The sequence below is a fragment of the Malurus melanocephalus genome, unplaced genomic scaffold, assembly GCF_030028575.1.
Source record: "Malurus melanocephalus ecotype Western Australia unplaced genomic scaffold, MMel_1.1 scaffold_9, whole genome shotgun sequence".
Lineage (NCBI taxonomy): Eukaryota > Metazoa > Chordata > Aves > Passeriformes > Maluridae > Malurus > Malurus melanocephalus.
In genome coordinates this window covers 4303757-4325795 of record NW_026623241.1, presented here as the reverse complement: position 1 = coordinate 4325795, position 22039 = coordinate 4303757, and the positions used below count along the sequence as shown (strand labels likewise).

General features: G+C 45.7%; 1 protein-coding gene and 1 long non-coding RNA gene across 5 annotated transcripts in view; both read left to right on the top strand.

The window, feature by feature from the left end:
• Window positions 1-2741, top strand: part of TMEM131L (transmembrane 131 like) — an 85699-nt gene extending 82958 nt beyond the window's left edge. Inside the window, exon 34 of the mRNA XM_057375310.1 lies at window positions 333-2741. Coding sequence (XP_057231293.1) covers window positions 333-611 — 279 coding nt within the window. The 3' untranslated portion in view covers window positions 612-2741. The remainder of the gene's footprint in view (window positions 1-332) is intronic.
• A 2071-nt stretch (window positions 2742-4812) lies between these two features.
• On the top strand, window positions 4813-21615 carry LOC130579335 (uncharacterized). 4 transcript variants are annotated; one of them, XR_008965974.1, is made up of 3 exons: window positions 4813-4932; window positions 19707-19774; window positions 21529-21615. It is a non-coding gene; the product is annotated as an uncharacterized LOC130579335 (long non-coding RNA). The 4 variants fall into 4 exon arrangements; XR_008965975.1 differs by lacking the exon at window positions 4813-4932 and adding an exon at window positions 16532-16654; XR_008965976.1 differs by lacking the exon at window positions 4813-4932 and adding an exon at window positions 16700-16932.
• Window positions 21616-22039: the final 424 nt, after the last annotated feature.

The following is a 22039-nucleotide window of genomic DNA, read 5'->3' as shown; positions in this document are numbered from 1 at the left end:
CCTCTCTTTTCCTTAACAGCCTGACCAGAACTGAGTGGTACATTGTTATTATGGTAATATCTGTGTGGTGCAGGGTGGAGCTCATATGGCTTCATTCAGTGAGGGGCCTTTAAACACACACAGACACACATACAAACACTGGTTAGTGCTACTCTAATATTTCTGGCAGCCATATTTCTTTGTAAACTCCTGTGTCATTTTCTACTTGTGCATTTCTTAAGTTTTCTGCATAAATGTTGCTTCCTCCCTCCCATTCAGTACCACATTTCCAGTTTTCTTTGGCAAATAGTCCCCGTTGCAGTTTCCCATGATGGTTTTATCTTGCTCTGCAGCCCTACCTCTCAAGCACCCGAAGCTTGTCTCCAATGTCTGGACTTTTTGGTTCCATCTGGGCACCCCAGAGTGATGTTTATGAAAGCTGCTGCCCCGTCAGTGCCACGACTCAACATTCAACCCATGTGGAGAACCAGGCAGTTATGTGTAAGCAGGAGTACTATCCGAGGTTTAACCCTTTCCGTGCCTACATGAACTTGGACATATGGACTACAGCAGCCAATCGAAATGCAAATTTCCCACTTTCGAGGGACTCGGGTTATTGTGGAAAYGTGTGAAAGGAATTTGATTTAAAAATGTGAATAAAGATGCTTGCAATTTTGATTACTAGAGTAAGCTGGTTGCTGAATAGATTACGATGTTGGTGAATATTTTGGCACTTTTATATTGAAAATAAATTTTTTTTACTGAAGTCTGAGCATTCAGTGCATTTTAAAAGGCACAGCATATTCAGGATGCTGTTATTGTCAGGTGAAGGMTATAAATTTAAAATTCCTTTTTTTTCCATGAATAAGGACAGTGTTAGTTCTTAAGAGCATCCATGAACCTGTACTGCACATGTTTTTTCTGAAGTTTACCTTCGGTGGTATAAACTAGTGAGTGGATTAGCATTCGTAGGTGCAAACTTAAACCCGTAACTAATCGCACCTGTACCAAACAAGAACTGAGGGCCTACCTGTTCATGCAGATCAGAGAATTTCCAAATGGTACCACTTCTAGTRCTGACAGCATAGTTGTTTGTGAGTGCAAACTTACAGGGGTAGAAAAAAGGCTGAATTGTTTATCTGGCTTCAGAATGCAAGCTGTCACTTGGACATTGTTATACTTGTGCAGTGTGGGTGAGTGGGCATTTCTTCCAGGAACTTTTCTTGTGAGTGACTCCTGGCATTTTATGTTTATATTTTTAGCCTTCATGTTTCAGTAGCATTTTCAGTGCATTTAATTGCACTTGTTTAAAATGCCAAAGCTTGRACTGAAAGAAGTGTTTCTTTGAGAGCAGAGTTCACACCAGTCTGCAAAACAGAACCATATTGTGCTGGCTCATGTTAGGAGACTGAAACTCTGGGGGAGAGGTAGCTGAGCAAGTGCTGCCACCCATGCCAGGTCTCAATCATGCAAGCTATCTGTGCTTACCCTACCTGTAGAGCCTTTTCTTCTGGTATGGCTGAATGTGTGTGGACATCAAAGGGCAGGGAAGGCATTCCTTGGGTTCAGAGATGTCCTTGGCACAAGGGCACTTGTTAAGCCTGAAGAGATAGTGAAGGCTGATCCAGTAGTTCAGCTGCTTAAAGAGCCATAGAAATACTGAACCAAATTCTGTGCTGTGGCCACAGGTGTTATGGCAAGTGGCAGTGGTCGTGGATTGCCATGTGGGAGGTTGAACATGAGGAACAGTGATGTCCCATGGAGRGTGATGCTGCAGGAGAGCAGGTGCCTCAACAGGTGGACAGATCTCTGCTTGATGTTCATTACATGAGTGAATGAAGCCACATGCGACCTGCTGTGGCAGTGGTGGCAGTCCTTCTCCTCATGAGAGGTCAGGCTAGAGACCACCAGGATCCAGACACTGTTTTGAGGATTCTGCCAGCTTGTGCAAATCCCTTTTTGCTCCTTGATTTCCTCTTGCTCTTTGCTCACAGAGTGACTGGAAGATRAGAGCTCTGTTTGACAATAAGAAATCAAAGCTTTTTTAATTGTTTTTATTCRAATGCAGAGCAGAAAAGGCACTGCAAAATAGTTCACAGTCTGCATGCAAGGCTGCTAAGTGATTTGATCTCTCAGACCTAAAATCTGGCCCTGCCACATTGCTGAGCTGTCAGAACAGCTTCTCTGTCTTCCTGGTTTCACCCAGAAATGCCATCCCAGGTCTTGAAATATTTTAGCAGAAACAGCACGTTCCCACAAAAGGTTTGTTTCAGGAAATGAGCAGTCCCTGCAAAATAAGCTAAGTTGAAAGTTACCCTGCCAGCTGCGCTTTTATGTGTGTTTGGGTTAGCCAAGAAAGCAGTTAGGGACTGGTTGGGAAATTCAAAAGCTGCTATATTTACCTCCTCTAATGCTCGTGTGGAAGGTAAGCCTTCCTTTGGTTTTGATGTCAGAAAAATGGGATCGTCACTGAATGCTTCTCCAAACTGTGGTGTTTTAATTGCTTGATCAGGAACTAGCACCTGGAGTCTTTGGCTGCTTTCCATGATGTGTTGTGCTGGGCAGGAATCTGTTTGACTCGAGTTTAATCGTAATTGCTTGTGATTCTGAAGGAAAGTTCACATGTTCCTATGAACTTTGATGCTCCTGAAATTGGTACTAAGCCAAGAGAAGTAGTCATAACCACTGACATGCTTTCTGTGCACCTCTTGCCTATGGTAGGAGACTTCAGGAGGAATAGAGTGGGAGTATAAACACAATAAATGCAGATTTTAAAAAAAAGTTATCCTTTGGTTTGAAATGCGATGAAGTTCTTTATTCCCTGGATAATACTGCTTGTTGTATAGCATGCATGGTTTTTGGATAAAGAGGCACAGGAGAGAGGAGAGGACATGAAAAGCTGTGCTTAATTGTCTTATTCAGTTTATTCTATAAGTTCTGTTAAATGTTTCAAGGAGATTCTTAATTTTCTGTGCACTGAAGTGAGGCTTTTCCTCAAGGTCCCGTGTAAGGAYATGCATTTCTTATATCTGCAACAAACTCCAACAATAACCTCAAAGCCCCACGGAGTTCTGAATACCCATTATAAGTAAAGTGYATATTCTAAACAAAATAAATCATGGGAAAAGAGAGGAAAAGAAATACGCAATAAACCAAGCAAAGGCACTGGAGAATTTAGAGAGAGCATAACCAGATAGAAAATGTTTGGAAAAGAAGACCTCTRAAAAATTTGGTCAGGCCTATTAAAAGTGCCGGCAAAAGACAGGGGAAATGAGCCACAAAGAGCTTGAAAAATACTGCTAAGAAAGGAAACAATCATTCGCTTTAATCAAACCAGAACAGATCAAGAAGTAATTCTCATGGGAGCTGTGTAGTATTAGGCAAACTTTTTCATATAGCTTTTCATAACAATAACTAAGGAATGCAACAATGTTTCTCTTGAAGGTTGCTAGAAATAATTGCTACCATCAGGAGACATCTGTAGCTTAATTAGCAATCCACTTAAATGCAAGTGAGTTTGGGCTCAGTTAAAAATCATTCCTCCTACAGTAAAGGGAAAGATGAAATAAATAATTGCCTGTTCCAAAGTGATTCRTATTCTACTGGAGTGAACTGGAGAGGCTGCTCTAAGGACACCTCATCGTCATGAGCTGAGTAATTTCTAATTTCTTGCCTTGTGCCTATAGCAGCATTGGGAGCTTCATTCATCTCTCTKAAACGGATACCTTTTCTTTAAGGGACTTCAGCAAAAGTTGTTCTTGGTTAACTGAAGACATGCTCAGAATTGGAAAGGGAAGACCAAAAAAACCAGTATAAAGGAGCAATAGCTTGCACAGTTCAGTAGTAGGGCTAATGATGGAGCAGGGGCAAAATCCCCATGGGTGCAGTTCCAAGCATTCAGTATTGACTTCAGTCACAGCGTGAACAYTGCATAGTTTCCCGCTATTGACTGTTTTCCCAAGAAGAGAACTGGGAAGAAGTGACAGCCACTGCTGGTTTCTGCTCCCAGCAGGTTTGTGGCTTCTTATTTGTGTATTGAGAACTAGGGATACCATGTTATCACGGGGTATATTGGCCAAGCCTGCCTGGTTGGACCAGTATTGCCATTACAGAGCCAGAGAATATTCCTGGCACATTTCCTGAAGGTTTATTGGTGCTATGAGAGACAGCATTTGGACAAAGCCAGAATCTCCAGCAGGGGTATTTGCCTGTCTGGCCTTGCCAGGCTGCAGCATTATGCTGTAGAGCTGTGAGCAGGGGAGCATCYAAGGCAGCGTCCCTGTAGGAGAGGGCACTGCTCTGCTGGGACCTTGTTTATTGCTAAGTGGGGCTGGCAGTGTTGAGCTTGCTTCTGCAGGGAGGGATTTGGCCTGCCCAGCACTGGCTGCCACCGGTCTGGCCTGGGATCCTGGTCTGAACTCCTTGGGAAACCAGACAGACTTGGCTGAGCTGCAAATACCGCTGCCAGTGCCACCTGCGGGGTTCAGAGCTGTAGGGGACAGCACCTGTCCCCAAGGCAGGCTCAGATGGGGAGCACCATTGTTGCTCATGTGAGTTTGTCACAAGCGTGGTGGCAATTGGCAGATCTGTCCTACATCTCCTGCAGCTRGGCCTGGGCATGCATGAGTGTTCCAGCTGCTCGAAGAAGCAATGACCAGCCAGCAGCAACACTRGCAGAATGAGCCTGCAAGCTCTGAGGGCAGCTGCGAGATCTGATTGATTGCCTGGGGGCAAATGAGTTCGCTGCAGGGAGAGCTGTTATCTGAATCCTCTAAGAGAGCGGAAGGGGAGGAAGCGAGGGAGGTGTTCACCACCTACACTAGGGCTGGCAGTGCCTGYAGGTCCAGCACCCAACTTCCTTCTGCCTCTGGAGAAGCCTCAGTGATGCCTGGGAAGTCGTGGCCTTCGAAGCACCRCAGGATCCTGCAGAGCTGGCAATCGCCATCCGACCAGGTGAGCTGCTGGCTGGTATTTACAGTGGTAGGTTGGGCATTGTTTTCCAGCGTTTTTATTCTTCCGTTTCATTCTTGTGAAMCACCCACTGTTTATTTTTCTCAGTCACTGAGTCACCTCCATCTGCTTTCGCCCTTTTCACATACCTGCTGTGCTTCCAGTTGTTAGTGGGAAAGGTGCACAGTGGCACTTCCCTGTCACCACGGGTGTGTTTATTTCTACTTTGGTTGCCCCGTCCTGTTCTTCAGTCTCTCTCACCACTTCTGTGAAGATAAAGGCTCAGGGCAGGGCTTAYTTCATCTATTTCTGCAGCATGTTTGGGTGGGCTGAAATCTCACTGTTTCCCCAGGACTGCTCTGCCCCCACGGCCCTACTGTGTCCCTATGGCAATGCAGCACTCATCCTGCCRTTCTGACAGGCAGGAGCTGGCAGAGGTCAGTGTCCCAGCTGGAGAAGGAGTCCCTGGTGTTGGYTGGGGCAGTTGCCCAGTCCTACACKGGAGGAGGCTGTKCTGGGTGAGTCCCAGCCATGCTTTCTGTCTCTGCAAGCTGAGGGACGTGAAGGAGTGGGACACAGTGGGTGAGCTCTGCTCTGCCCCACGGTGAGCAAGTGACAGAGCAGAGCAGGGGAGGAGAGGATTTGTTGTCCCAGCCCTACAAGGTGGTTTTGCAGCTGAGGTGCTGGGGACTCACATCCACCCCTGCAGCTCATCACTGGTGTGTGGATGTAGGYGCTCCCTGCCTATTGCAAGCTGAATCTTGCTATTCCTCCTTCCATCTCTAGAGTGGGTTTCCCTGCAAAATCTGTGTGTCCATGCMAGCTTGACAGAAACACCTCCTTTGTAGCTGTGGGCCATGCACTGTGCAGCTCGCTTCTTCTGCTCTGCTGTATTTAATTGCTGCTTTTTTCAGCAACAACAGCAGCACAACACCTCAAACCTCTCCTACCCCTGGGCTTGCTCTGAAGGATTTTTCCACCTTCCCAAGGTGGTATTGTGGAAGCTACTCCCTGGGCTGTTAGGGGTTTTAGCAGCCTTGTTCAGAGGCGGTGGAGGTTTGGTGATTCCACGTGGCCCCATGCACCTCTCTGCAGTTTTTATTGYTTGGGGGCTGCCAGCAGCCTGCATGTGCAGGGACCATGCTGGCCTGGAATGTGGGACCTGCCCAGTGTACAAACCAGTGCCAGATGAGCTTGTGKAGCTGCTGAGGGCTGGCTTCTCTTWYAGCATAAACTGSTGATTTAGTCACTGTCAGATAAACTGCCAGCAGCCAGGCTTGGCTTGCAACTGAGTGCATATGTACCATCTCTTGGAAGGATAACATCGCCCCCCTGAGTGACCAAACAGGCCCCATCCTCTTCAGTAAAATGAGTTCTTGTGCAGGGATTTTGAGAAGACAACAGATCACACCCATACCTGTCCCTGCCATGCTCTGGTTATGGCTGCTGTACCCATGGGCTGACAGGCTGTGCCAGACCCCATCTCTATCCAMGCTGGAAAAATGCTCCATTTGCTGGGTGCCATTTGGTTTTAATTTTGACTGAATGAACAGTTTGTTAATGGATGCTAATGCTTTCACATGTTTTCATCAGCACAGCTGTGGAGGGAGCCTGTSCCTGGACCCTGCTCCAGCTCTCATAGACATGGAAGGTGGACTGCCTTCCCTGGGCTGGGTGTCAGCAGGTGCTGTTCCAATATTAGAAATAATACTCAGTAACAGTGCAGGGCTATTTCAAAATTAGAAATATCTTCCTTCTCACGCAATGCTGAGGTGCTACAGCAGTGCATTTGTCCATCAGTGCATTTGTCCATCAGTGCCTTACAAGAACCTGCTACCGTGGCTGGTTTTGATTTAGTGAGAAAAATGATTCACTTCTTTCCCTGAACACAGCCTTGTTAGATGAAAGGTGATTTGCAGTGTGGTGTAGGAAATGCTGAAGAGTGCAAACCAGATGTTGAAGATGATAAGGGAAGCTTGCAGAAATGTCAGGAAATGCTGTACCATTCCCACCACTCTCCTCAGATCTGTGAGACAGTGGAGCTTATTGCTCTCTTATCAGTGGCATTCTTATGAGAAAGGCAGCATCTCAGCAGTGTTTCTCCAGCTTGGCTCATTCTGCCTCCAGCCCATCTCTTGATGGCACACATACATCCTGGACAGGGCACATGGCACTTGTGAGGGGATGGAAAGTGACCTCATTGGTGCCCTGTTTCCAAAGCAGCATGGGAGGCCCTTGCTTCTCTTCATCTTCCCCCATGCTGTTCAGCTGCACAACCCCCATGCTGGGTGGTTTCTGGAGCTCAGTTTYGTATCGATCAGCTCTTTTCAGAGCTGCCTGCAGGTCCATCATTCCACCTGCGGGCAAGTGAGCTGTTAACCAGAGGGGATGCCAGCACTACTTCTTGGGAAGGTAAACAGCCTCTGCTTAATCCCATCTTGTCCTCCTCCGGTGGTTATGAGCTTTCAATGAGGCACCTTCCAGACCCTGCCGTTGGCTCAGGACACGAGGCATGCACTGTGTGTGCCTTTGGGCTCTCTCTGCTAGCACCGTGTTCAGTTCATGCATGGCCAAATGCCATCGTGTACTGAGTTCAATTTCCCCATCTGTATGTCCTTGGCATGCACTGCGCTTTCCAGGATTGCTGGAAATCASACTGTTGGTGTCTTTGGCTTAATCCAGGCTCAGCTGTCCAGCTTTCCCACACCGTCCCTCTGGTGAGCACAGATGTGGCTGAGCGGTTTTCTCCTGACCCTTTGCTGTCACTTTCCCCACTCACACATCACAGCAAGGTCTCCCTCTCCTGCCTTGTGGGGTTTGCTTTTGCTTTTGCTTTTGCTTGCAGAGTCCTGAGCGTCACAGCTCAGCCTGGCCTGAGCCCTTTGTGGCTTGCAGGGTCTTGATGACAAGCAGAAACCTGTGACACACAGCCCTGATGGAAATGCCCAGGGGTGAGACAGCCTGCTGAGYTCACAGTGACACAAACCTTTCCTCTCTGTAAGTATTTCTGCCTTCTAAACGAGGTTCACGGGCAAAATTATGAGTTTCTCTGCAACAGCTGAACCTCATGGTCCAGTTTGATATCCTACAGCAATGTGCAACTATTCAATTCACAATATCATTAAGGAGAGATACCTTTGTGCCTTTTATAGATGGTCTGCATAGTCACAGTTTGGTGGAGGGTTTGTTAGAATTTTTTAAAAGAAAGTAACCTTTCTATTCATTTGAAAGTTTTACAATAATAATTAAGTTTAAGTACTGATAAGTTACAATTGAGGACTAATGGCTCATACAAATGCTTCACAATCCTTATTTGTTAATGTATTTGTTAACTCTTTTTTATTAGCTTTCTTGGTAAAATGTAAGCCTGKATGCATCTTCCATAATGGCTGACATGACTGATGCTCAGTAAGCTGCAGGTCTGATTTTGGTTGCAAGAACCTCATGTGGCATTTCCTGTAACAGAGAAACCTGAAATCTAACCAAGAGCTGATTTGAGGGATGAGCTAAAGGACATGGCCTTTGTTCTGTCCTTCTTCCTCTTTTCTGAGAAGTCCAAGGCCAGTTGATCAGCCCCATCAGTGAACCTGTCAAGCAGAAGTTCAGGTGYCTTGGTCAGGGCATCACTGATGTTTCTTATAGAGAGGGTTAGTTAGAGAAGTCCTCAGAAAACCGAGTATTGATTTTTGTGAATAAAAATAGGAAACAGATGGCATCAATTTCAAGTGGTTGAGTGGTTTTTAACTAGTCCAGTAACTAATGTTCTCAAATGCCTACAAAATATTATAGTTTTATCTTAGCAAAGATCAAAAGAACAACTTTAAWGCACTTGCCAGGCATGCCCAGCCATGTGTTCCAATAGATGACAGACCAAATGTATCCTTACAGTAATGGGACCGACCTGCCAATTTCAAATTCCCCTGTATTCCTGCAGTGAATAATGCCTAATGACTGCTCTGGTTGGGGGTTTTTTATTATTATTATTTTTATTACTACTACTGTGGATCCAGTGCTGCCTTGAACATGCTGCAGGTATTAAGAGAAGTCTGCAAGTCTGGGATCTGAGAGAGAGCCTGGTAAGGAAGCATTTMGTGAGAGGAAGGAGCAGGGAACCTCTGGAGCTGCCCAGGTCTCCTTAAGTGTCTGACTGTCAGCATCCACCGCTGTTTAGATCAGTCTGCTTACTCATGAATATCTGTATTAATTTCTAGAAGAGTGCAGGGAGCAGACAGACCATGGCGTGCCTGACACAGATTTGCAGAAGCAGGCTCTGCCCTGCAGTGTGGTCTCTCAGCCAGGCTGTGCATACAATGTCTGAGATGACCAAACCCACGGGAGCTGCCGCACTGCCTARGGCAGGTGGAAATGCTGCTGCCAGCTGCTGCAAGCTCCAAAAACTGGCCTCAGTTGTACAATTTATCCTGAAAACTGTTTTCCAGTTGTACAATTCATTCTGAGGRCAGAAGAGGCCATTTGTCACAAGCTGGAATAAACCTTTTGGAGTCCACACTGCGGAGTTGCAGATGAGTTACTGCTCGCCCTTGTGCAAGTTGCTGACTTTGATCAGTTTGTCTGCCCAACAACTGCTTCTGCTTTCCACAAACACTGCATGCTGGTTTGCAGTCTGTCTSTCTCTGGTGCCTTGCTGCTCCAAAATGTTCTTCTTCAATCAATCTGTGAGCCAAACCTGTRCCATGGGAGGGGAATTCTGCTGTGTGCCACACACAATCCTTTTGACCCCTTTTACCTACTGAAACTCACCATCCCAGGACATGGGCTTCTCTTTTGTTTCCCTTGTTTGTGTGTTACATGAATGGTTGTTTTTAACAAGTCTGACCTTTTACTTAGCTTGATTGAAATGTATATTTTTGGTGGTGGAGATGGAAATATAAACACATTTGAGAAATCTTTGGATCTGGTAAGGGTACACTTCCCCTGCATTCTCCATCAAAAGAGCCTGGAATAGAAGGAGCTTTGTAGAAGCTCTATGAATGAAGCTGAATGTCAATGTCATGCCCAAAAAACTGCAAAAAATCTGTAGCAGGGATTTTTTTCCCGTGAATTTCATCTTACCCATTAGATTTTGACTTATCTCCTGAAACAAAGAGAGAAAGAAAGAATGGCAGCTTTCTTTTGGTAGGTAGATGTGGGGTATAATAGGTACCAGCAAGTCACATTTAGTGACATTTGTGAAGTACTTTAAGAATTAGAAAACTGCCCTACCACAGTGGCAAGCAACAAAGAGACTTGGGCAAAATTTGGGATCTTGATGCCTCTTTAGACACGTGTTTAGCATTTAGTTCTTGGATGTCCCATATTCAAGTGACACTGGTATCTGCAGACCCTGGAGTATGGATATCATAATTCCTGTTGGATTTCTATGTCTGCTTCTGAGTCTGCTCAGGATGTCTCAGCACAGCTGGTGCTGTGACAGGATCATCCATCTCTGACTGTATCCTGTGGTTAAGCACTTGCTCGTATCCTCGTTGCCCACATTTTCTGCAAGGCTTAATCCAGTTCCTAATTATCTGGCTCCTTCAGAAAGCTTGTCCAGAAGAAGCATCTCATTTTGGTCTCAGCTGTAGAAGCATTTAGTGAACCCTTAGAAAAATTCTCTCCCCTGGAAACTGGACCTGTCATGGGGTATCTTCCCCAAATTTCCCCATTATCCTGCTTATTGCAGGAACAGAGCAATGGTGACAGCTTGTCTCRGTGGTTTCCCCCTGCCACAGCCTCTTGAGAGAAGGTTACACCTTCCCAGAGCCAGGCAAAGCCAGTCCCTCTTTGTGCAGAAACAATCTTATCCTGCTGCCTGCAAATGTGCAGGGTAGATTGGATCTGTGCAATTGTAGGGACCCAGCTCTCAGCTGCTTTTCCAATGGTGGGAACTGGGAGTTAGGGGATCTTGTTGTCTTTCTGAYTTTCCACCCTGGAGGACAGGGAACAAGCAAGTCCTGCTCCAAACAGGCAGCCCTGTGGTGCCTCAGTACCTGCACTATGGGATTTTCCCTTTAAAATGCTTTTGGGATTCATCTATTTGCAGAATTCATGTGCTGCTGAACGCGTGGCTTTATCTACAAAGTTGTTTTCTCTCACASCAGAAGTTACAGGGAAAAGCAAGACTTGGAGGGGAAGGAAAACACCTGGCTGAACTCAGGGGTGGAAAGTGCAAGTCTTTTAGGACAAACCAGCTCTGAGGTGCAATGGGCAGCCTCGAATTTCCCCATGCCTCCAGGGCAGCTGGGTGAGGCTCTGCTGTGGTTCCAAAGGCTTGCTGAGCTGGTCCTAGTGTGCTTGCACAAGACCAGCAGCTCCCCCATCCCAGCCTTCCCTGCCAGAGGTGTCCTTCACTCCTGATACGTCCCCAGGGRGGTTTTACTCCTCTTTGGATGGCAAGAATCTGGCCTGAGTGAGGCTGATCCTTGCAAAGACAAAGAAAGATCTATTAATCATCATCCATTTCTTTATTTATTTTGGGTATTTCCTGGTTTCAGTGTTGTACAATGYTTACCAAAGACGAGCAGCCAAAGTAAACCACACGAATGACAAATTGTGAATGAARGAGCCGGCCACACGGCACCTCGCCTCCGAGGGCTTCAGTCGTTTCAGATTAGGTGCACACTTGGCATTCTCCTGCAAATATGCTTGTGAGGAATCATCCTGGGACAAAGCTGCCTCCATGCACAGCCACTGACAGAAAGCTGAGGCGGGTCTGGAAAGGCTCTCTAGCAAGAGGGGGGATTAATGTGCCTGCTTGTTAACTTTGGCAGAGTGTGCAGTCGTCTTTGTGCCAGCAGAGCTAGGGAAAGCAATTGKAGAGGGATTATTTTATGATTGGTGGCATTCCTGGGGGGATGGGGCATTTATTTGGGGCCTTCCTGCAAGGAGTAAAAGCAGAGTGAAGCACAAAGCAGCTCCTTCATGGGCGGCAGGCTGCTTCGACAAGAGGAGCCAAAACGGATGGAAACGTTCCCTTGTCCCTTAATCCAGTTGCAGACCTGACTCACCCTGACTGAGTTGCTGGTATCAATGTTGTCCTGTTACTCAGGGAGAAGTTATGAGCTCACAGATTTCTTGTCCAGCAAACCAGCTTGCCAGCTCCTTGCTGAGTTCCCCCTGAAGAGGAAAGCGCTGCCCAGCCTGGAGGCAGGATTTCTCCACCTGCAGAAGCAGGGAGCAAGCCAAGCTCATTCACAAGCTGAGTTTCATCATGAGAAGTGTGAGAAATACTTATTTTACAGAAAAGTTTAGACCACCGAACAGTAGGGGAGAAGACTCCAGCCAGCCCTCACTTTATCCATCCCTTCGCCCATTCCTCATTGCCTTTTTGTTAGTGACTCTTGAAAAATTCTGTTCAGCTGGGAGGCTTTGCAAATATCAGAGAGGACACTGGCAAAGGCAAGCATGGATACACCAGAGAGATAACCAAGGAGGATTCTTCTCAACAGAGGGTTGACTGGCCTTTTGGTTCCAGATGTGAGCTGGGTCCCCAAATCATTCAAGGAATGAACCCCAGAGACATAAAGTACTCYRGAGAACTGATTTTAAGGGAAACTTYTTGAAACTGTTAATCACGGAACATTCAGGAAATTAATTTTAAATGATGTCATAAAAGTAGCACATGAAAGAAGTGAAAAAGTAACAGTGTCTATAAATAGAAAAGAATATTTATGCTGACACTTGTGTAAGTTATAAGCTGAAAACAAACCAGGTGGCCCATCTGTTGGGTAGGAGTTGATAGACATTGGATAATAAGACCCAAAGAAACAAAGATTTTTTTGTACCCACAGGTGCCAACTTCACGGTGAGTTAAGTGTTGAARGAGTATCACCAGAACTGATATAAAGTCAGAGAGTACATCTAATTTGCTGYTCTTTCCCATGGTAGAGCAGATGTGAGGTAGCCAAATTCTGTTACCCTGTGGTTATCTCTCAGCCTTTTTATTCTGGTCCTGTAGTTTCAGCTACGGACATGGAATTTGGTTGTACTTTTCTGGTTTTTAGCGTGTATTTTCTTTGATTCCTCTTCCTTTGACAACTCTTCTGTCCGAAAGCTGCAAAAGGCAGAGCAAATTACTTGAAAGCACGAATTACCATGCTTACTAGAGATATACTTATTAGAGATATACTTATTAGAGATATACAAAAGTCTTTTTTAGCATTGTTACAACCCTCTGTTGCAATCTTTGTGTAAGTTTTCTACTTGGTTTCAAGTGAAGAGAGGGATTTCTTATGATTTTCTGTTGCCCTACATTTGGAATCATCYGTTGCATTAAGGGTTTAGACTCTGGAGTTCCTAAATCCTGCCAGAAGTCCTGCAGCATCAGCAATGTTTCTGGACCATCACTGCTGGGGTAACARGGCACTGAGAAGGAAGGATAATTCCCTCCCAGGTCCCTGCCATTCCTGCCCAGCCTCTGCTCGCTTTCTTCCACCATGAGCCAAAAACTGCTGGGTTGAAGCAAAACCTGAYGAAAGCAAAGCATTTCCCATCAAAGCCATGGACTGACAGCAGCTCTGTGGTGCAGTGTGGGACACCGTGGGCAGCTGCAGTGGGGCTGTGCCAGAGCCATCTCCAGACCATCCCAGCCACGCCTGCCTGGCCCCAGCACTGCTTTGCTCTTCCTGGCACCTTCAGATAACTTACTCTGGGTGTTAGAGAGGCATTCAACCCGAAGTTTGTAAACACAGGTATTTTGCAGCAGTGGAAAACRCCTTGGTTTTGGGGTTGATCATCTGGTGTGGTGTGTGTCTTTCTGTAGATTAAGACAAAAAGGCATCTTGCAGCACAGGCACAAGTCACATGGCCTTTTCTGAATCCGTCATTACTGAGCTGGTACTGTTACAGTCAAGAAAACTTACAGAAGAGCAAGAAATGCAATCTGAGGATAATTTAGAAGGAATTATTAAAATAGCTGAGTGTGTGCTTGAAAATCAGCTTGGGCTGTCTGTTTTCAATCATGCCCAAATTCAGAAAGTCAGAGAAGGGTCCAATATTGGAAATAACTTATTATTTGAAGATGGTTTGATGGCCCTGTCAGATATTTACTGACATCTTTTTGTGATCAGGCTTTTCATTTTCAGTAAAAATTATGTTGTCATGCATGTTTACAGCTTGGTTGAAGTCAAGCTTATAAAAAGTTTGTTTTAAAAATYATGCAATTGGAAAAGAAGACAATAGAATAATCCTGCAGGAGACTCACAGAATATGTCATTTTTCCAGTGAAAAAGCCCTAGGAAACAGTGCATTCGATTTTTAAAATTTTTAAAAATATTGAGTTTGGATAGTTTTTAAATCCAGAAAGAATCTATACTGAAGGAAGAATTTTTGAGGTCTTGAATAGCTGAAAAAAAAATTTGGACCTGATGAATTTTCTCTTTCTGAAATCCACTGTCATGTCTGAAATATTTTATGGCATCAGATGGAGAGGGAGACAGCAGCTGAATGCAAAGCCTGAACTACCTGGGCAAAATGCATCCTGGCATTATCTTTTTCTGGAACAAATACAAAAATCTTTATATTTTTATGGTGCATGATAATGATCTGCTTCATTTCCTGCTCAGATTCTTGCCCAACTGTTAAACATAATTTTTTTCTTTTGTATAACAAGCAGCTAAATATGTATCTGCATCCCAACAAAGTGCTGTCCACCTCCATACAGGAAACAAACTCTATCTGGTTCTTCAATGACTTGGTCCCATTCCCAGGAATGTTTCACTTCCATTAAAAGAAACAAACCAAGAAACAAAAAAAAAACCGAAACAAAACAGGAAAAAGAAAGCACTTTTTTCAGCCAATTAGCACTAGATGGGTGTAAGCACCGGATGTGTCCATGCATTCCTCTGAATGAGGCAAGACAAGGTTTGCTGAACCTTTCCCACTCTGGAATGCACCAACATTCACTCCCTGTGCCCAGCCTCTCTGGAAAGAGCTTTTACTTGGAGCTGAGCAAAGCTTTTTCCCTCCTTATGGGAAATTCCAGTGCCAGGATGTTAAACCCTGCCTTCCTCACAACAGCCTGCCAGTGATGGCTCRCACCCGGTGGGCTGTGACAGGGTGTTTTCTCTCCTGGTCAGATGAAATGAAGCAGAAGCTGTCCAAACAGCGAGCACAAGAAATCCCATTGCTCTCTCTTTCCCACTGTTCCAGCAGCCTGTGCTGGGATCCCATGACCATAAGTGTTTGTGGCTCTGTCCAAAAACCTGCAAAATCTGTGCTTGGAAACAGGAATGTCACCTCTTTTCTAAAAAACTGGAAATATGGCATGGCCCTCCAGATCCTCTCTTGGCAGCCCATAACAGATGACCTCTGTCATACAGTCTGGGACACTGCAAAGCAAACTGGACACAAAAGAGTGTGATAGATGTAGAGCAAAGAAAAAAACTCCATCAAAATGCCATGTGAGTGGTATTTGGGAAAGCTACACAGAGGTATTTCTTGAGGATGTCTAAAAAAGCTTTAGAACTAGGTTCGTACATTGATAATGTTGAACAACTAATAATATGAAAATTGCAGAAAATAATTTGAAAGAAAATATGATCTCCTGTCCAGGTTATGTCTGTGTTTGGGGGACGGACCCAGTACCATGTGTGTGTTTCAGRATTCTGAGTCCTGCAGCCTGATCAGGCTCCCTCTGGAATTCCTGTGGAGATCCAGGGTTGTGAATATGGAAAGGGTTGGTGAAGCCAGGCTGGACTGCTGGAAAAACTGAGGTCAAGGCTGCTCTGAGCCTCTCTCCATGTGTCGTTCCCATCCCTGTGTCTTCTCTGGGAGCTGGCCCCCTTGCCCAGGGATGCTGGAAGCTCTGGGCARTGCTCAGAGGAAGCTGTGCTCAACCAGATGTATTTCCAGACAGAGCTCTTCCACACGTGCACCACGGAAGATCATCAGTTGTTGGCATCAGTTTTATATTTTGCCTTTCTCTCCGCAGCATGCCAGGGAGCCTTGTGCCAGACACGGGTGCCATTGATCCCACTGGGTGTCCAACATTTTTGTGTGGCTGAGCCACTCATCAGCACATTTGACTGGTATCCTATCCCTGCAGGCTGRGGGAACAAGCAGCAATGGCTGTGGGGACCTGTTCTGTGTGAGCTGTCTCAGAGTGCTCATCTTGTGTGGTGACAACAGGATTCTGTGTGTTTGGCACAGTGGCTTTCAGAATAGGATGTCAAAACTTGCCTTTTTTAATTGTGTATTACTGGAAAATATGTAGTTACTGTGTATCCTATTATTCCTGTCAGAAACTAGCTTTTTCACTGTACMTAAAGTGCAAAGTAAGAAAGGAACTGTGTTGTCCAGCTTTGCCTTGCATGTGAGCTGTTTCCTGTTGATGCAGTTTCTTTGGGAGTCAAAAATTCATCAGGAATACTTTGGCAGAAATTATATGTTTTCTCTGGTTGAGTCATGCTGTTAGAATTATTCTAGAAAAACAAAACTTTTCAAATTGTTAGGATAAACTTTGGTGTCTCAGCCTGTGAACTTCCTTACTAGCTGCTCCTCATTTAAGGCAACAAATCAGTGTTGTGCTTTTCTGACTGCGTGCTTTCAGAAAGGATATGACAAAAATAAATCAGCAACTCTGCTTCCTAGGCAGGGGCAGTGCTGTAGTCTGGCTGTTGAGTGACTAACCAGGAATACAGCATGAGGACGGCCCAGAAGAAAAACAAAAGTAATTGAGTCCACTTTTGGTCTGAAGATCTGACCAGGGGATTGAGCAGCTGGCAGGGTAGGTCTGATACGGAACACGACAAAGTTTAAGTGGTTTACTTTTCGTTCCTGTGTACCTTTTAGTTGTGGCTTGAAGATGAATGCCTGAAGCCCTGCAAGACAGATTAAAGCACAGGCACCAGCAGTGCATGCAAAGGCTCTGTTCCCAGGAGCATGAGAGGGTGCCAAGCCATTCTGCTTCCAATTACACGAGTATTGTACCTCCTGCTCCAAAGATTCCAAGGACAGATTTGACTTCTGGCTTTTCCTTGCCCTTCATTTCTGAGGGGGGTCATGGTAAGAACATCTGGGGTTCATGCTGCCTGGCACTCCTGGGCCATGGTGACATGCTGGCACATGCTGGTTAACAGGGATAAGTATCAGGAAGCAGTTTCGTGCTGTTTAGAAAGATTTGCAGTGTTTCTGCTCGTATCGCGGGCTGGTCAGAGGATTCATGCCTCCCTCCCTTTCCTACTGCTTCTGCTTTTTCTTTGAGGCAGGGATCTGGGGCAGGCTGTTGCCTGGGTTGGGTCTTTTCTGCTCCTCACTTGTTCTTTCTCAGCAGAAAAGGAACAGGCAGCTCTGAATGTGGGCAGKGACACAGAAGAGGAAAGAGAGGAAGGGAGGGGATGGGCTACAAGATCCTTTCGTGTGAGTCTGGGAATGGGAAGTGCTTAAGGAGTGCATCATGCCCAGTTTGTGCACTGCTTGTGCTGCTGTTGGATAAACAGGAACATTTAAAGTAAGACAGCTTCAAAAATAATGACTGCATCTCTATCTTATATCCACCTACCTGCCGGCAAAGGCTTGTGTGGTGTCTCTGCTTGGAACATCTGCAATCACAAAAGCACAGGCTTGTGGCAGATCCATGTGCTTCTCTTGGGAAAATGTAATGTAGGTGAAGGCATATGACTTTTTAAAAACAGTGTAAAAGAGGGAGGTTAATCAYAGCTAAAATTTGGAGGAGGAGAGAAAGTGCCCACAAGGTGCACCTTTGTTYAGTGCTAAACATGAAGTTACTCTGGAGAAAAAGCAGTTGAAGAGTATTTTCATCTTAAAAACATCAGCTTTCTCCTACTTTAGGCTCTTTTATTTCAAAAGAAGTTGATTTGAGCCATGCTTCAGCTCCATTTGAAAGCCAGTGTTCTGGAAAGCAGGTGGCTGGTGTCATGTCTCTGTGTGTGGGGCAGCTTGTGGAGAGCATTTTTGAGCACGCTTGAACCTTCCCAACTCTGGATAATGTGACAAACCCTGACAATCACCCCCATTTATTGCCATTCTAAGCAGCTTGCAGAAATGWACTGCTTGGTTTGTCAACTGTGGCATGGTCACACCAGTCTTCTCTTTCTGAGAGAAACCAGAAACTTGGGCCAGTGTAGGTCTGTGACGAGAGCTGGCTGAGCCTGGATGTCAGGAGAAAGTTGATACTTCTGAAAAAAACTGCTGGTGCCTACCTCAGGTGTCCATGAGTGCTGGTCATGAAGTTTTAACAGGCAGAAGAGTGTGCCCATTTTGCATTCATGATGTACATGGTCTTCTTCTCCAAAGCTCATCCCAAATTWAGTGAAATTTTTAACTGTATCAAGGAGGTGAAGTTTTGAAGACAAAAATGTAAAGGAATGTGTCTCATTGAACCCAGAGCTAATATTTTGAGAACTGAAAGTCATCCCTATTGAAGAACAAGAACTATTTCAGCTCAGAGGTGCCAGAGGGAAGAGGTGGCTTTGGGGAAGTTGGTGACATCCCTTCACTGAAAGTATTTCCCTTCTCTGCTCTCCCCCACAGCTGTTTTGCTCCTATTTCACATTGTTATGCTTACCAGCTTTCCTCTGTAGAAGACAGAAAATGTAAGGGTGTCTCAGTCTTTCAATTTCTTTTTTTCTTAACCTAATGTGCAATACTGATGTCTGAAGTCCCRATGCTGTGGGACTGATGATTGCTATGAAGTGCACTTGGGGTCTCTGTGGGCTTTGCCCGCCTTGATCGCACAGATGCTGCTGTGGGCCCTCTGCCACGTGGCAGGAATCAGTCTGTCTGTCTGTCTGCTCTCAGGCAGGTACTTCTCAGTGCTTGAGGGCAGCAAAAAGTGGCTATTTTGGATCACAGAAAGAAAATGGTAACTGCAATAGGAATGTTTGGTGTTTGAAGTTAATGGGCTTCCCTTTCAGAGCTGCTAGGAAGACTTCTTGGCCCTATGTTTCCATTCGGCCAAGCTCAAATAAATATCATCAAGCGTCCTCTCTCAAAATTGCCTTTGATACTTATGGAGGGGTACTTCCCTTCYGACCATGTCTTGTGTTTCAGACAGAATCTCATTCCCATTCCTATTCATTTTCKGTTTGTTGACAGCATACAACTGTASTGTTCTATGAACTGAAAGCATGCTGAGTGTTTCTCTAGGACTCTTCTTGACTAAACAGTTTGATTCCAACACTTAATATAATACATGTAGCACTCTATATAGCTGTAATAATTTATAGTACTTACATAACTTGGTTGTGCTGAGATGATCTGTTTCTCAGCACAGTAAACAACCCCCCAGTGCCTACCAGACAAAAAGTATCAAAAGTAGAGGTACAGGGAGGTGAATGCGGTTCTACAGGCGAACTATTTCTGCCCTTAAGAGTGGAGGAAGTGATTATGAAAGAATGACTTGCGTAAAATGGTTGCATCAGCCTTTCCAGCAATGGGAGTCGACTGAAAAAAAAATAAGAGACTGACACCAAATTTTATYATGCAAAGTAGAGAGTGCGAGCACAATCTGTTCCCATTTTATGGATGTCAGCAGCAATGATAGAATTGGTTGAAATGTGAGTTTTGAAGGGTGAGCCATACATGCTGGACAATCCTGGACTCTCCAGAAGCCATATTTCCTTAGGGAAGCCAGCCCCAGAARGAAGAGATGCAAACTGGCATCATTCACTAACTGCGTAGTTAAAGGGCACTGGGATACTGGGAACATGCAGTTTTGTCTGAGGAGAACAGTATTTTGAGGGTGAAATATCTTCTCACTTCAGGACTGTCATGTCATCAGACCTGCCAATATTTTCCAGCTTTTGTTGTGTTTGCAGGTGTGAGGTGACCACTTGGATGCCATGATCAGCACATGAGGAGACTGAAACAGCACGCAGCACACAAGGTGAGCACTTAACCTCTGCTTATTCAGGGTTTATGGGTACTGTTTGTCTGGAAGAGTTCACACYTGGTGAAGTGTTCTTTGGCACCTGTGGCATGAATCCCAGCCCTTCTTTACATTAAAATCAGTGTTTTTCTAATTACATCCACTGTTTATAGGGTGGCGGTAACATCCAATTCCCATCTATTACTGGTGTCGTGTTACAGAAAAGTCTGATAGACTTCATTGCTTATCAGCGGGTTCTGCCTTTCCAGTAAAGAGTGTGAATTGCTTACACAGTGTGCCAAAGGGTGTGGCAGGAGCTCTGCTTTTAGAAGCCCTGAGGCGGGTGAGACTCCATGGAGGGGACCCTCAGACCCTTTCTGGGCATGTTTGTGGTGTTGGAACCACAGCCCGCTAGAAGGGCTGAGAGGTGGAGCAGGCTCTGCTTGGGCTTCTGCCTGCCACGAATCTGTACAGGATGGGCAGCAAGGGACCAGAGTGTTTGTAATCACAGAATCACAGCATCACTTTGGTTTAAAAAGACCCTTAACATCATTGAGCCAAACCATTAACCAAATACTGCCAAGCCTGCCACTGAACTATGTCCTTAAACACTGTCTGCATGTCTTGTAAACACCTCCAGGGATGGTGACTCTATCACTTCCCTCGGCCGTCTGTGCCAGTGCTTGACCACTCTTTCTGCGAAAATTTTTTTCCAATTTAAACCTCCTTTGGTCCAACTTGAGGCCATTTCCTCTTTTCCTATCACTTGTTACCTGGGAGAAGAGACTGAGCTCACCTGACTACAGCCCTCAGACAGTTCTAGAGTGATCAGGTCCCCTCTGAGCCWCCTTTTCTCCAGACCAAAAAACTGCAGCTCTCTCAGCTGCTCCTCAGGAGACTTACATTATAGACTCTTCCCTGGCTCYCTTGCCCTTCTCTGGACAAGCTCCAGCCCCTCARTGTCCTTCTTGCTGTGAGGGGCTCAGAACTGACCACAGGATTTGAGATGTGGCCTCACCAGTGTCCAGCACAGGTGATAGTCACTGCTCTGGTCCTGCTGGCCACACCATTGCTGATGCCATTGGCCTTCTTGGCCACCTGGCATACGCTGCCTCATATTCAGCTGCCTGTGGACCAGCACCTCCAGRTCCTTTTCTGCTGGGCGGCTTTTCAGCCACTCTGACCCCAATGTGTAATGCTCCATGGGGTTATTGTGACCTGAGTGCAATTYATGGTGCTTCACTTTGTTGTGTCTCATAAAATTGGCCTCAGGCCATGGATCCATCCAATCCAAACCMCTCTGTAGAACCTTCTTACCCTCCAGCAGMTCAACACTCCTTGTCCAACATGGTGTTGTCTGCAAACTGTCTGAGAGTGCCCTGGATCCTCTCATCCAGATCGTTGATGATCTAACCATCTTCCCCTGTTTGGGGCTGAAACACTCAGCTGTAGCTTCTCTGCTGACAGGAGGCATAATGTGAGGGATRGAAGAGGTGAGAGCCACAGCCAGAAATGGCATATGGAAAGGTAGGACACCAAGAACGGTCCTTTATGACTTTTGGCAAGTGATATGGCTGTACGGCAGGGGTGAGCACCACACTGTTCTTCCAGGGCTCAGAAGCTGAAGTAGGAGGAGACTGACATCACAGGATAATGCTTAAAAAAAAATTAATCTGAGATTACTCATAAAGTGGYACAGGATTTCAAGAATTGTCATCTGCTGTTCAAAATTAAAATTTGACTCTACCTTCTCTCCTTTCTGTTTACTACAGCAAAATGTTCGCCCAAATGAAACACAAATCAAGAACTACCCACACCTGGCGAGTGGTGGCCATCTGTGTGCTCTTGGCTGTGCACCTCTCTGAACAGCAAACRCTGGAGCAGGCTTGTCCTTCATGTGTTGCCAGTCAGGATTGCAACTGCTCTGCCGTGGGATTGGACTTCATTCCCCCTGGGATCACAGCCAGAATCACGGCATTAAACCTGGCCCACAACAGGATAAAGCACATCCGATCCCAGGACCTGCAGCAGGCTGTGAACCTGAGGGCCCTGTKGCTGCAGTCCAACAAAATCAGCTCCATAGATGAGGACGCATTCCAGTCGCTGGCAAAGCTGGAGCTCTTGGACTTATCCAATAATAGCTTGGCTCASGTGTCCCCTGCGTGGTTTGGGCACCTTTTGTCACTGCAGCACCTCCACCTTCAAGGCAATTCCTACAGAGAGCTGGGGAAGAGCTCCCCCTTTTCCAGCCTGAGGAACCTGAGCTCTCTGCACCTGGGCAAC